Source organism: Apus apus, chromosome 24, assembly GCF_020740795.1.
Source record: "Apus apus isolate bApuApu2 chromosome 24, bApuApu2.pri.cur, whole genome shotgun sequence".
NCBI lineage: Eukaryota > Metazoa > Chordata > Aves > Apodiformes > Apodidae > Apus > Apus apus.
In genome coordinates this window covers 869,375-881,045 of record NC_067305.1, presented here as the reverse complement: position 1 = coordinate 881,045, position 11,671 = coordinate 869,375, and the positions used below count along the sequence as shown (strand labels likewise).

Sequence of the window (11,671 nt, the reverse complement as noted above, 5' to 3'; positions counted from 1 at the left end):
CTTGTCCTCTCACTACAAGCCCTTGTCCCAAGTCCCTCCCCAGGTTTCCTGGAGCCCCTTCAGGCAATGGAAGGTGCTCCAAGGACTCCCTGGAGCCTTTTCTTCTCCAGGCTGAACACCCCAACTCCCTCAGCCTGTCCTCATGAGAGCTGCTCCAGCCCTTGGATCATTTTCATGGGCCGGGTTTGGGAGTGAGCGTGGGAGGGGACACAGAGGGGCAGGTGACCCCAGTGGCCCAAGGAGATAACCCACACCAGGCGGTGTCATCCTCAGCAATAAGCAAGGGGGGGGAAGTGTTTCCAAGGTTCTGTTGCTCAAGGACTGGGCATTGATCTGCTGGTGGGAGGTGCTGAGTGAACATTTCTGCTTCACTTTTTTTCCCCTCTCTCTTCCCTTCACTTATTAAACTGTCTTTATCTTGACCCACAGGGGGGGTTTTTTTCCTCACCTTTGCTTTTCCAGTTCTATCCCCCATCTACAGAGGCTGCTGGCTGGATTTGCCCCTCCATGATCCACAGAATGGACAACCAGTAGAAAACCAGTACCTTTGCAGCATCTCCCCTTGCAGCTTTTGGGTGACCCTCCAGCCCTACAGTCCAAATGCTCCACAGTGACCTACAGGGCAGGGAAGTGGAGACAGCTTGGAACAGGCAGCAGGAGGAACCGCAAAACCGAGCTCCTTCCTCTGCCTCTATCTCCTTCCCCGGTCTGCACTGCGGCTGCTCCCACAGATGGTAAAGCTCCCTCAGCTCTCCAGAAGAGCCATTCCTGTTTTTCCTGGCGAGCCAGAAAGAAAGGATCCCTTGTCTACACCACAGACAACAAGCTAAGGTAATGTGCAGAAGCTGCTTCTCACTGGTATGCCAGCTGGGCTGTGGCCCCCAGGTGGAGGTGCCTCCAGGGTTGAAGCCCAGAGGGTGCTGAGAAAGAGCTGCTTTGGGGCAGGGGAAGGGGCAGAGGCTTGTGCAAGGGACCCTCTTCCAAGGATATAAAAAGGTGCAGCTTGGGGGGTAGCTGGGGGGTAAAGGCTTCTCCTGGATGCAGCCGTTCTCCTTCACTGCACAAAAGCAAGTTACGGAGCTGGTCTCTGGTTGAGCCTTTTCCCAGGGGAGGGTGGTGGGGCAGCAGAGGGCTGTGCTGAGGGACAGGAGCTGGGTTTGGTGGCTCAGGAAGCCACAGCTCCCTTCCCCCGGCTGTGCCTGCTGATAGAGACCTGGACAGGCCCTGCTGGAGGGACCCAAAGTGGCCCGAGAGCCAGCACTGGAAGGTCCAATGCTGAGTCCAGAGAAGCAGTGGCCATGGGGGCTGGACACACCATGTCTGTGCTTGGGAAGCTCTTTCACATGGTTCATGCTCCTACTTTGTGAACCTGAGCTGGTGTTGGGGATATTGAGGGAGCCTCTTCCAGTCCACAGCTGGCCTGGACTGGGCTGGGGGATGTGCGGGGACACCAGCACCACGGAGCTGCTGCCTTTGAGGAGGGGAGAGCAGCCAGGCCACTCCAGTGTGAAGCAGGTTCTCCCTCCCACAGAGCAGGATGAGGTGAGCAGGACAGAGATGGTGGCTCCTTGCTGAACATGCTGCCCTCCAAGGACAAGATGAGGGGTGGGTGCTGGCAAAAGGTGTGGGGCTCATCTCTCAGGGAGGAGCTGCAGGGCTCAGAGGGTCTGACAGGGCGTGTCGTCAATGCTGTTCATGCAGGAAGAAAGGTGATGTGTAGGTGCGTTCCTGCCCAGCACACTCCTCTGATTCTCCCCTCCAGGCCATGCAGGTCCCTGCCCTGCTCCTGCTCATCCTCCTGGCTCTGCTGTCCACGGCCAGTGCTGCCCACCCTGGTCAGCCCTGCCCCTCGGAGATGAACAAGATCAAGGACCTGCTGGAGGTGAACTGCACGGGACAGGATCTCAGCGCGGTGCCCCCGGGGCTGCCTGCAGACACGGGCATCCTGCTGCTCAGTGCCAACCGCCTGGCCTCCCTCTCCACCGCTGCCTTCCTGCCCCTCGCCCAGCTGCAGGACCTCGACCTGTCCTACAACGGGCTGGTGGCTCTGCACACCGGGCCCCTGCTGCCCTCCCTGAAGGAGCTGCTGCTCTCCCACAACGCGCTGGGGACCCTGCCCGCCCTGCAGGGCCTGCCTGAGCTCACCCGCCTGGCCCTGGCCCACAACAACCTGGCAGAGCTGGCCCCGGGGGCTTTCCGTGCCGTGCCGCGGCTGCAGGACCTGGACCTGCAAGGGAACCAGCTGCGGACGCTGCCCGAGGAGGCCTTTGCGGGGCTGAGGGCACTCAAGGACTTGGACCTCTCAGACAACCTCCTGGAGGAGCTCCCCAGGGAGCTGCTGCAGGATCTGCAAAAGCTGGAGACCCTCTGGCTCTCAGGGAACCGCCTGCAGACCCTGCCCACCAACTTCTTCCCCGAAGGGCACCTCTTTGCCTATGTCTTCCTCACCGAGAACCTCTGGCACTGCGACTGCGACCTGCGCTACCTGAGGACCTGGATCCAGCAGAACGAGGGCAGTGTCTATCAGCCAGAGCGGGGCCTGGAGATGTCAAAGGTGGAGGTTGCCCCGGAGAAGGTGCTGTGCTACAGCCCCCCCGAGCATTGGCAGAAGCCCATCATCCACTTCAAGCCCAATTGCGGCAACGTGGGGGACACAGATGAGGACGAAGAATATGATTATGATTTTAGGGAAGAAAAGATGGAGAAAACTCCCATAACCACCTTCCTCCCCTCACATCCATCCCTCCCCAAAGAGCACACTACCGTGCCCCATACCCAGCCTCCCCTTGCTACCACAAGACCTCCTCTCAGCACCCCTTGTAGCTCCACCCTTGTCCCAAGCACTTTGCTTGCAACACCGGCAAGCACCAGAGCTCCCAGCACTACCACTCCTGCTCCAGCCAGTCCCACCATCACAGCTTCACAGCCCCCAGCCACCACCACCAGTCTCACTGCTGCTCCTGCCAGCATCCCACACAGATCCACCACCCTTATTTCCACCACCTCACTGCCAACCACTATGAGTACCAGATCTCCCAGCACCAGCAGCTCTCCCCAGACCACCCTTACCACCAACACTACCAGCACCTATGCCAATCTCGTGGTGTCCACTGGTGCATTTTCCCCCACTTCCACAGCAGTATCTTCTACTGGCATGCCAGAGGCCTCTTCCAGTGCCAGGTCTTCAGATCCTTCTCTGACATCGCCCACTTCAATGGTCTCCACCGCCATGCTTTCCACTCCTGCCCCAACACCACCAGCTCCCCTGGAGACCACCCAACCTGCACCTCTGGCCCTCTGCCCGTGTTCTACCCCAGAACTGGCCATACCTGTGCTGCGCTCACGGGCAGGTGGGGAGGCTCCACAGTGGGGACAGTGGGTGCTGAGACATTGCTGCCTGTTGCACTGGGTGCTCTACCTGGCTGCCTTGATTTTCCTGGTCCTGTCTGTGCTGGCTCTAGCAGGCTGGCTGGTGTGGATATGTCTGGTGGGATGGCCCTCCTGGCGCAAGTCCCTGGAGGGCCAAGAGATGCAGCATCCTCTGCTGAGGTGGAGGAAGTCGACAGGAAGCCCTGCCATGCATCTCAGCAGCTTCCAAAGCCCTGTCCAGCGCCCCATGTTCTGTACCATCAAGGAAGTAGAGCTGTGCCCTGAGGTCACGTATTGCACGATTAAAGACCTGGGAATACAGCGTAGTCCTCCTGCAAGTTCCTCCTTCTGCACAACAAAGGAGCTGTGGATCCACCACAAGCATCTGAACACTTCGTTCAAGTCTTTCTCCAGGAACCTGATGGTCACTGACCTCGGCTCCCTGAGGGCCCCTTCTGTGTACAGCCTGGACAGGGGTGTCAAGGCCATTGGTGATGTCAGAGTGAAATATGCTGGCAACACCTTATAAATGCTTCTGAATGTTCAGAGAAAGAGGTGGAGGTTTCTGCTTCATAGTTTAGTGAGGAAAGATCTGCTTGCCTGGGGGAAGCTGTCCAGCTCCTCCCCCTCATAATACTCTCCCACACCCAGAGCTTCTAGATCAGCACTAATTACTTGGGTACTTGTTGGGGGCAGAGAAGGTTTCCTGGGCTGGTCAGTGACCGTTTGGGACTGACACTGCCTCTTTCCAGGGTGCCTGTGGAACACGGAGCTCACTTTCTGCCCCAGCTGCTTTTGTTCACATGATGCACGTAGTGATGCGTTCAACTACCAACTTCGTGCCAGGCTGTTCATCACACAATAAATACTCTCTTTGCCTAAACTTCAAATGGGTGCTGGATTCATTTCATTGGACCTTCTATAGTCCTGGCAGGGTACAGTAAAGGACAGAATTGTCTTCAGTACCTGAAATGCTGAAGAGAGAGAAGAAAAGTCCCCTTATACCCAGCTTCCTGACTTCTGTCCCAGACAGGGGATTCACACTGTGGGATTGAATTGCATGGAAAAGCGTCCCAGTGCATGTCCCACTGTCACCTGAGAACTGCAGGAACAGTAAATGTCCATGTGTCTGCACGTGACCCCCCCATGACCCATCGTGGGATGGCTGGAAATGGGGAGGAGGGGAGGCGGCTTCAGTGGGTGATGGATGTGACTTGTAAGGGATTGCAGTGGCACAAAATGTCCAGGGGCTGGCCAAACTTTGTGGCCACCTGTGCAGAAGTCAGTCAAACATTATGGGAGGTGTGAGGAGGAGACAGAAGTTGTCACTGGCAGGGGTCAAGTAACAGGCCCCAGCACTAGACTGGATGAATCACTTTGGCAGTTCAACACTGTTCCAGTTCTAACTGTCCCAAGAGTGTCATCCATCCACTGTGGGTCAGCTGGCCTCTGCCACATTCATTAGTGGGTCCACAGAAGGGTAGGTGTCTCTGTCCTTGGCCAGCTGGGGTGTCTGCTGCTCATGCTCACGTGTGCTAGTGCACCTCTGGACACACAAGCTCTGCATGTGTCAGCAAGTATTTGTCTGTTGGTGCTGCCTCTGACCCACCACACTCTCTCCCTCTTCCTGGGGCACCACAAACAGTCCCAGAGACCACAGATTTGACCCTCAATCCCTCTGAACAACTCTAGAGATTATTCCAACAGCCCAAGAGACCTCAGATCTCCTCAGATGATCTGAGGAACTCATGGATGGCCCCAGGAAGACGCCAGTGACACCATGAGCCATGATAACCTGCAACACACCTCCCCCCACATATCCCAAGACCCTCAATGTCCTCCCCAAAGGGCCCACTGGTACCCCAATATCTCCCAGCATCCCCATTACCTCCCCCTCTGCTTGCAAGTCCTCCCTAGGATTCTCCCCTGACTCCACACAACAAACACCCCTGATCACTCAGGAAAGCCAAGACCTCCCAGAACCACCTCAAAACCTCAAAGCCCCCAGGAATCCCCAGTGCTCCCTGCCTTCCTTGCCATCTGTCCCAAGCCCCTGGCACCCCCAGGGCTCTTCTACTTCCTCAGGATCCCCCATGCATCCCAAGATGCTTCAGTCAACCCCAAGATGCACACACACCCTCCCCCAGGGCCAGTGAACACCAGCACCCAGAGTCTCCGTGCCCCCCAGGGGACCCAGGAATCCAGGCTGTCCTGGTCCTGACCACCACCCACCCAGGACACTCAGGCTGTTGTTCTCCTGCTCTCCTGCTCCAAGATGCAGCTGGTTGTCCGGGTTTTCCAGCAGAAAAAAACAAGACTCAGATGGGCAGTTCAGGAGCCACTTTTATTTAACCCGTGTGAGGGGGTTGAGGAGTCCCCAGCTCCCCGTGAAGGGCTCAGGGCAGGGGAGTGCAGGGCTGCAGTGTGGGGAGTCTTTGTGTCCCAGAGGTCCCCGCAGTCCAAGGTATGTACCCTGGAGGCAGTGGGGTTGCTGGAAACCATGGGAGGAACCTGTTCTGGGGGAGGGAGCTGGAGGCAGTTTCATCCCATAGGTGCCCATGGATGCTACCTGGAGATCCCAGTATGGGCTGCAGAGCTTTTAGTCCCTCTAAGTCTTATTGGGGGTGTCAGGTGATCTTGAGTGGCCCTGAGGGTAGTTGGGGTCACGTAAGGCAGTGGGTACAGTGAGGACACAGGCTTGGAGGTCAGTGTAGGGGTGGGGCAAGGTGCCCCGGGTGATCCAGCGCCGGGTGCCCGGCTGGTAGGCGTGAATCAAGTGGGTGTCCCTGTAGGTCTCATGGCTGTAGCCTCCCAGGACCAGCAGCTCCCCCCCCAGCACTGCTGCACCCCCAACTACATGGGCATGAGGCAGGGGGCTAAGGAGGACCCAGCTGTTCAGCTTGGGGCTGTAGACCTCGAAGGCCAGCTGGTCCTTGTAGCCAGTCTGCCCAACCCGCTGGCACAGCCCCCCGGCCACGTAGAGCTGCCCACCTGCCTCCTGCATGACGTGACCTGCTCGCTGGCCATTCATGGGGGCCAGGGCTGTGGCAGGGACCCCCAGGGCGTAGCGCAGCAAGGACGCCTGGCACTGGCCCGCCTCATCACATCCCCCTGACACGTAGATGGCACCATCCAGGGCACACGCTGCGTGCCCACACAGAGCCATGGGCAGGGGCTGGCACCTCCTGGGCAAGGAGAGAAGGAGGGCAGGAAGGGCGGGTTAAGCAGGGCTGCCCTGTGTGCTGAGTCCAGGCCCAGGGGTTCCCCAGTGAGCAGAGGCTCCAGCAACCACTTGGCTGGCAACGGTGCCCAACATGCAACATCCGCCAACACAGAACGGATGGCTGAGGAGCAGCACCATTCAACACTCTGTAGCCCCCAAAAGACACCACTGCTCACCACCACAGTGGACTCTCCTGATGGACAGTATTGGCCAGTGCCCAATGAACATAGTGGGAAGATGTTTAAATTACTCCTACCATACTGCTGGCCAAAAGTTTATTCACCACCCAGCTGGCAACACTGGCCAACACCCAGTGTCCCCCAGGGGACAAGGTTGCTACACGCCCAGTAGACCTCTCCCACAGGACACTGTGGGAACATTCTCCATTGGAGGCTCAGTGACCCAAAGACCACCACTGGCCAATGCAAGAGGCTGCTAGGGCAGAGGAAAGCAGGTGTCCACATGAAGTGGTCTCACCTCCAGGTGTCCTTGGCCAGGTCATAGCACTCCACAGTGTCTGTGCAGTAGAGCTCCCCTGAGCTGCCCCCCAGGGCATAGATGACATCCCCAAGTGCCACCGCAGCAAAGTAGCTCCGCCCACAGGTCATGCTGGCCAGGCGCTCCCAGGAGTCCTCCATGGGCTGATACCTGGGTTGAGAGGGAGAGGCAGCAAGAGCCTGTTACCTACCGCATCATGAGGTGAGGTTGGCACCCCTGAGGGCAACAACCCACCTACAACTGGCCAACCCCATAATGCTTTACGGCCATATAGTCATCTTGCATGGGAATATCCCCTCCTGCAGGTCTAGGACAACTGCCCACCACCAGCTGCCTGGCACAGCCACATCTCTGCCAGACAAGCCCCTGCCAGACACTTCACACCACCGACTCGGGAGAAACCAAAATTTAACCGTGAGAAAAAGGCAACTCAATCAAGTGCAAGAAATGAAAATTCACCATGAAATAAAAGCAACTCAATCATATCAGGAACAGCCCAGTTCAGGTCACAGGCCTGAAGATCCCTTCTAAAAACCTGTGTTGTCATTTTTCTATATTGCATTTGTTTAACGTTACTTTTAGTAAGTATCTCACGTTTGATTGAGTCGCCTTTATCTAATCATGAGATAACCCAGGACAGCTGCAGAGCAAGGTGGACACCTCTGATGGCCAAGCACCATGAAGGTGTGAGGTTAATCAGCTCTCACGTGTTGCACAGGGTGTGACCCACCCACTTGAACTTCCCCGTGTTCACAGTGGCCTTGCAAAAAACCAGGTCGCGTGAGCAGAGCCACTGCTCCCCGGGGGTCTGGTCATGGAGCTGACCCAGTGCCACCTGCTGATCTATGTACACGTGTCCTGGCAGAGTCACTGGTGTAACTGTGTCTGGTGGCAAGCTGGTGGTGGCGGCCATGTGGCTGGCAGTGTACCATTGGCACCTGGCACCGTTGGACCAGCTGTCCCTTCCCGCCTCCTTCTGGGTGATACCAAACCCATACTGCCCTGAGGCACCTCCAGGTAGGAGCCTCCCTGCCCTACCCCCCCAAATGCCCAGGTGACTCTCAGAGTGGGACCCCCAGTCCTACACCAAACCACTCCCAGAAAGCCTTAGGGCCACCTGACCAGCTGCAACCCCATCATGCCTTGGCTCCGTGGGGCAGCTCTAGCTCCACCAGCACTTCCTCAAATCCCACAGTGTCCAAGTACCATGTGGCTCCTCTAGGTCCTCTTTAGCTCTCACCTGTAGACACTGGCCAGGGTGTCATGGACCCCATAGTAGCGCTTTCCACCCAGGACATAGAGGATGTTGCCCACCACAGCTACAGCGTGGCGGAAGCGTGGGCCGTCAGGGAAGTGTCCCAGTGGCCGCCACTCCACCTGCTTCACCAGCCCCACAGCACTGAGGTAGCGGTGGGCAAACCAGAGGTGTCTGCTGGGCTTCCGGGCAGCCAGGTTGGCTGTCACTTTGTCTCCACCACAAACCACCAGCACCTCTTGCAAGGAACGCACTCGGCACGGCAGCTGGGCCGTGGGGGCCAAACTTGCTATGATGAGCTCACGGAGGATCTTTGGGTCAGCAACCCCTGCAGTCACTGATGGGACCTTCTTCAGCTCCAGGCCAGACATTAGGGCAAAGCGAACAGATGACAGGACTTCCTTGGCTTGATCTTCTTCAACATCTCCGTTGGCCATAAGCCACCGGGATGCTGCTTCCAAGGTCTCCAGTTCATAGAGGACATTGAGGCCATCAGAGCGGAGCAGGCGGATGAGAAGGTGTGCAGGAAGATCCAGGAAGGCTGGTGTGGCCACCACACTGGGAAAGGTGGCCAAGATGTAGTCCTCGGCTATGCGGCCCACCTGGGCCAGCCCATAAGCCACAGCAAAGGCCAGGACGTCCAGGCCAGTTTCTGGGCTCAGATCATGGGTGAAGACATCCAGGCAGAGGGAGAGGAGCCCCCAGGCCTGGTAGCGCAGGGAGGTCTCGGCTGCCTCCAGGACCACAGACCATGGTCCTGCCACAGCCCCCGTGTAGGCAAAGGAGAGGAGGAGGCGCAGCTCGGCTGGGGACAGCTTCGTGGCCAGGGGGGCCGCCGGGTCGTGGGTGGCCTCCCTCATGGGGCAAGTGAAGAGGGCCCGGAAGAAGTCACAGGAGCAGCTCAGGGCCAGGCGCTGAACTAGGGGGAAGGACAAGAGCAGTGGGGGCAGCAGGGAGGCTTTTTGCACCACGCAGACCCCTCAGAACTCACGTCCTGGCCTCCTCAAGCCCCCCTACTCAGTCCCCAGCATCCCTGCCAAGGGACCCCACTGTCCCAGCCCCATCCCCCTCCCCAGCCCCAGCTCAGGACCCCCAGCTCACCTGGGATCACCTCATCCCCCGCCTGGAGCTGGAGGTCGCAGCCCAGGCCGCTGGCGCGGAGCTGCTCCATGGCTCTTAGTGTCTCCCACTGCTCCTCCAGGGGTTCGGGGCCCCCCTCCCGGGCACAGGCAGCCACCACCCGGGGGGCCCCCAGCGCCTGGGCAGCCTCCTTCACCTCCTTCTCCCGGCCGTGGGGCACCGCTCCCCCATAGGCAAAGGCCAGCAGAGCCCGCCAGCCCCCCAGCGTTGCCCCAGGGGGCAGGGGGACGTGGGCTGGGGGGCCCTGGCACAGCTCTCTGCTCCGGCCCTCCAGAAAACGCAGGAAGAAGGAGCTAATGGAGGCCAGGACCACCGCATGGGCCACATCGCCCTCCGGGCCCACGGCCACGTCCACCAGGTGTCCCGCCGTACGGAGGCGCTCGGCGGTGGCCAGGAAGTGTCCGGCGTGGGCCTCGTCCCGCAGGTGCCACTGGGCTGGAGCTGGTCCCTCTGCAACCCACATCCTGCCTATGGGAACACATGGAGCAGGGGTGAGTGTGTCAGCCCCACAGCCAGAGCCTCTGGCCCATGGCAGGAGTCCTGCCTGGGGACACGGCATCCTGCCCCACAGTGAGAGCCCCTGACCCGCCAAAGCCTCTGCCCCACAGCTGAGGCCACCAGGAACTGCTGCTGCCCCATGGCTGAATGTCATGCCCCTTGGGCAGACTGCAGCCCATAGGTGATACCAACAGGCCATGTCACTGCCCCATAACTGGGGCTCATGTCCCTCATCTGCCTCATTGCTGACCCCTCAGAATGAAGCTGACCCACAGCTAACGCTGCTGCCCCAGCCCCACAGCTCAGCCTAGTGTCCCCGATCAAACCCTCCACCCTATAGCAGCAGCCACCAAGCCCTTCCCCAGCCACTGCCCCATAGTCCCACCTACTGATGCTCCCACAGCAGCAAAGTGGTCCCCAAACAGCTCCCCAGTGATGCTGCCTGTCCCATGCATTTGGTGCATGGCACCAACTGCTGTGCACTGTCACCAACTGCTGCGCACCGTCACCTGCTGCGTCGAGCTGCCTGTGGCGTGTCACGACGCGTGGCCCTGCGAGTTGCATGCTGTGTTGTATGTTGTATGTTGCATGTTGTGTGCCCTCTGGCACTGACTGCCGGGGTGCCGCTCCTTGCTCGCACGTGGGGTGACACTGCCAGGTGCTACACGCTGTCACCCCGGCCCCGTCACGCGTGGTGCCCCACGTGTTGCGTGTCCCTGCCGGGCCTGCCCTGTCCTGCGTTGCTGCGTCCTGCTGCCACACGCCCGTCCCCCCTTACCGCCTGCCGCTGGTTCGGAAGCTCCTGTGACCCCCCAGGAATGCGTCTGGGTAATTATAGCCCCGAGCAGACACGTGGCCGTGGCCTGGAGCTGCGAGAGGCTGAGGCAGAGGGAGGTCCGAGCCCCAGGACAGGGCACAGGGGACACCCTGGGTCCCTGAGGACGGGCAGTAGGGCGGGTGGAAGCCACAGGGGCTCTGAACCCCAGGTCACCTTGGGCAGGTTCTGTTGAGGGTCTCTGGACCATCAGAACCCCCTAAACCTTGCTGATCTCCAGAGCCCAGGGTAAAGCAGGGCCCCCTCAAAAGTCCTCAAGTGGGAGAGAAACAAACCCTGCTCACCCCGTGGGGGGTGACAGCCCCCCACTCCCACTGTGCTCCTGAACTGGAACCCAACCCCACTGACACCCCACCCAGTACTGAAGAGCCATGGGTGCCCCAGCCAGGGAGCACAGCAGGACAGGGTCCCCTTGGCTCAGCTCCAGCTGCTCCAGGACCATCCTGTGCCCCCCAGGACACTCTCCTGTCCACAGATAGTACACACCAGGGAGCAGCACAACCTGCCAGGGCTGTGACTGTGTCTCCCCGTGTTGCTCTGTCCTCTCCTCTGCTGTCCTTGGGGCCCTCAGTACCTTTGTCTCCTGTCCCCTCACACCTCCCTCTGCTCCCCTGCCCCAAAACCCTGCTTTCCCTAGTGCCCACATTTCCTGCCTCCATTAACTTGCATTCCCACCCCCAAATGTCCCGTCCCTGCACCCACATGTTCCCATCTCTCTGGTTGAATTCTGCATCCCCAAAGATGATTTCACAGCCTCTCCAAGTCGATTTTTCAGCACTTTTCTACCCCAACTGTGAGAACTTTTTTTCCCCTTCTATCTAGTTAGAATTTCACTTTCTGCCACTTGTGCTTG

General features: G+C 59.1%; 2 protein-coding genes across 4 annotated transcripts; one reads left to right on the top strand and one right to left on the bottom strand.

The window, feature by feature from the left end:
* Positions 1-577: 577 nt before the first annotated feature.
* Positions 578-4,252, top strand: GP1BA (glycoprotein Ib platelet subunit alpha). Its single transcript, XM_051639880.1, has 2 exons — positions 578-831; positions 1,763-4,252. Exon 2 carries the CDS (start codon positions 1,766-1,768, stop codon positions 3,896-3,898), a length of 2,133 nt encoding a protein of 710 aa, XP_051495840.1. The 5' UTR covers positions 578-831; positions 1,763-1,765; the 3' UTR covers positions 3,899-4,252.
* Positions 4,253-5,694: 1,442 nt separating this feature from the next.
* KLHL33 (kelch like family member 33) lies at positions 5,695-10,792 on the bottom strand. 3 transcript variants are annotated; one of them, XM_051639879.1, is made up of 5 exons: positions 10,762-10,792; positions 9,447-9,953; positions 8,331-9,264; positions 7,070-7,240; positions 5,695-6,554 (listed from the first exon to the last, which is right to left on the bottom strand). In XM_051639879.1, the coding sequence occupies exons 2-5, from the start codon at positions 9,946-9,948 to the stop codon at positions 5,978-5,980; spliced, it is 2,184 nt and encodes a 727-aa protein (XP_051495839.1). In that variant the 5' UTR covers positions 9,949-9,953; positions 10,762-10,792; the 3' UTR covers positions 5,695-5,977. The 3 variants fall into 3 exon arrangements, with proteins under 3 accessions (XP_051495839.1, XP_051495837.1, XP_051495838.1); XM_051639877.1 differs by lacking the exon at positions 10,762-10,792 and adding an exon at positions 10,487-10,750; XM_051639878.1 differs by lacking the exon at positions 10,762-10,792 and adding an exon at positions 10,493-10,750.
* Positions 10,793-11,671: the final 879 nt, after the last annotated feature.

What these genes read in the sequence shown, in the direction of transcription:
- GP1BA (XM_051639880.1), top strand. Translation starts at nt 1,766, where the DNA reads ATGCAGGTCCCTGCCCTGCTCCTGCTCATCCTCCTGGCTCTGCTGTCC.
- KLHL33 (XM_051639877.1), bottom strand. Translation starts at nt 10,547, where the DNA reads ATGCAACTCGCAGGGCCACGCGTCGTGACACGCCACAGGCAGCTCGAC. An exon ending in GGGGGATGAGGTGATCCCAG is followed by an intron (nt 9,265 to 9,446) that starts GTGAGCTGGGGG and finishes CCTTCCCCCTAG; the next exon opens with TTCAGCGCCTGGCCCTGAGC. An exon ending in CTGGCCAAGGACACCTGGAG is followed by an intron (nt 6,555 to 7,069) that starts GTGAGACCACTT and finishes CTCCTTGCCCAG; the next exon opens with GAGGTGCCAGCCCCTGCCCA.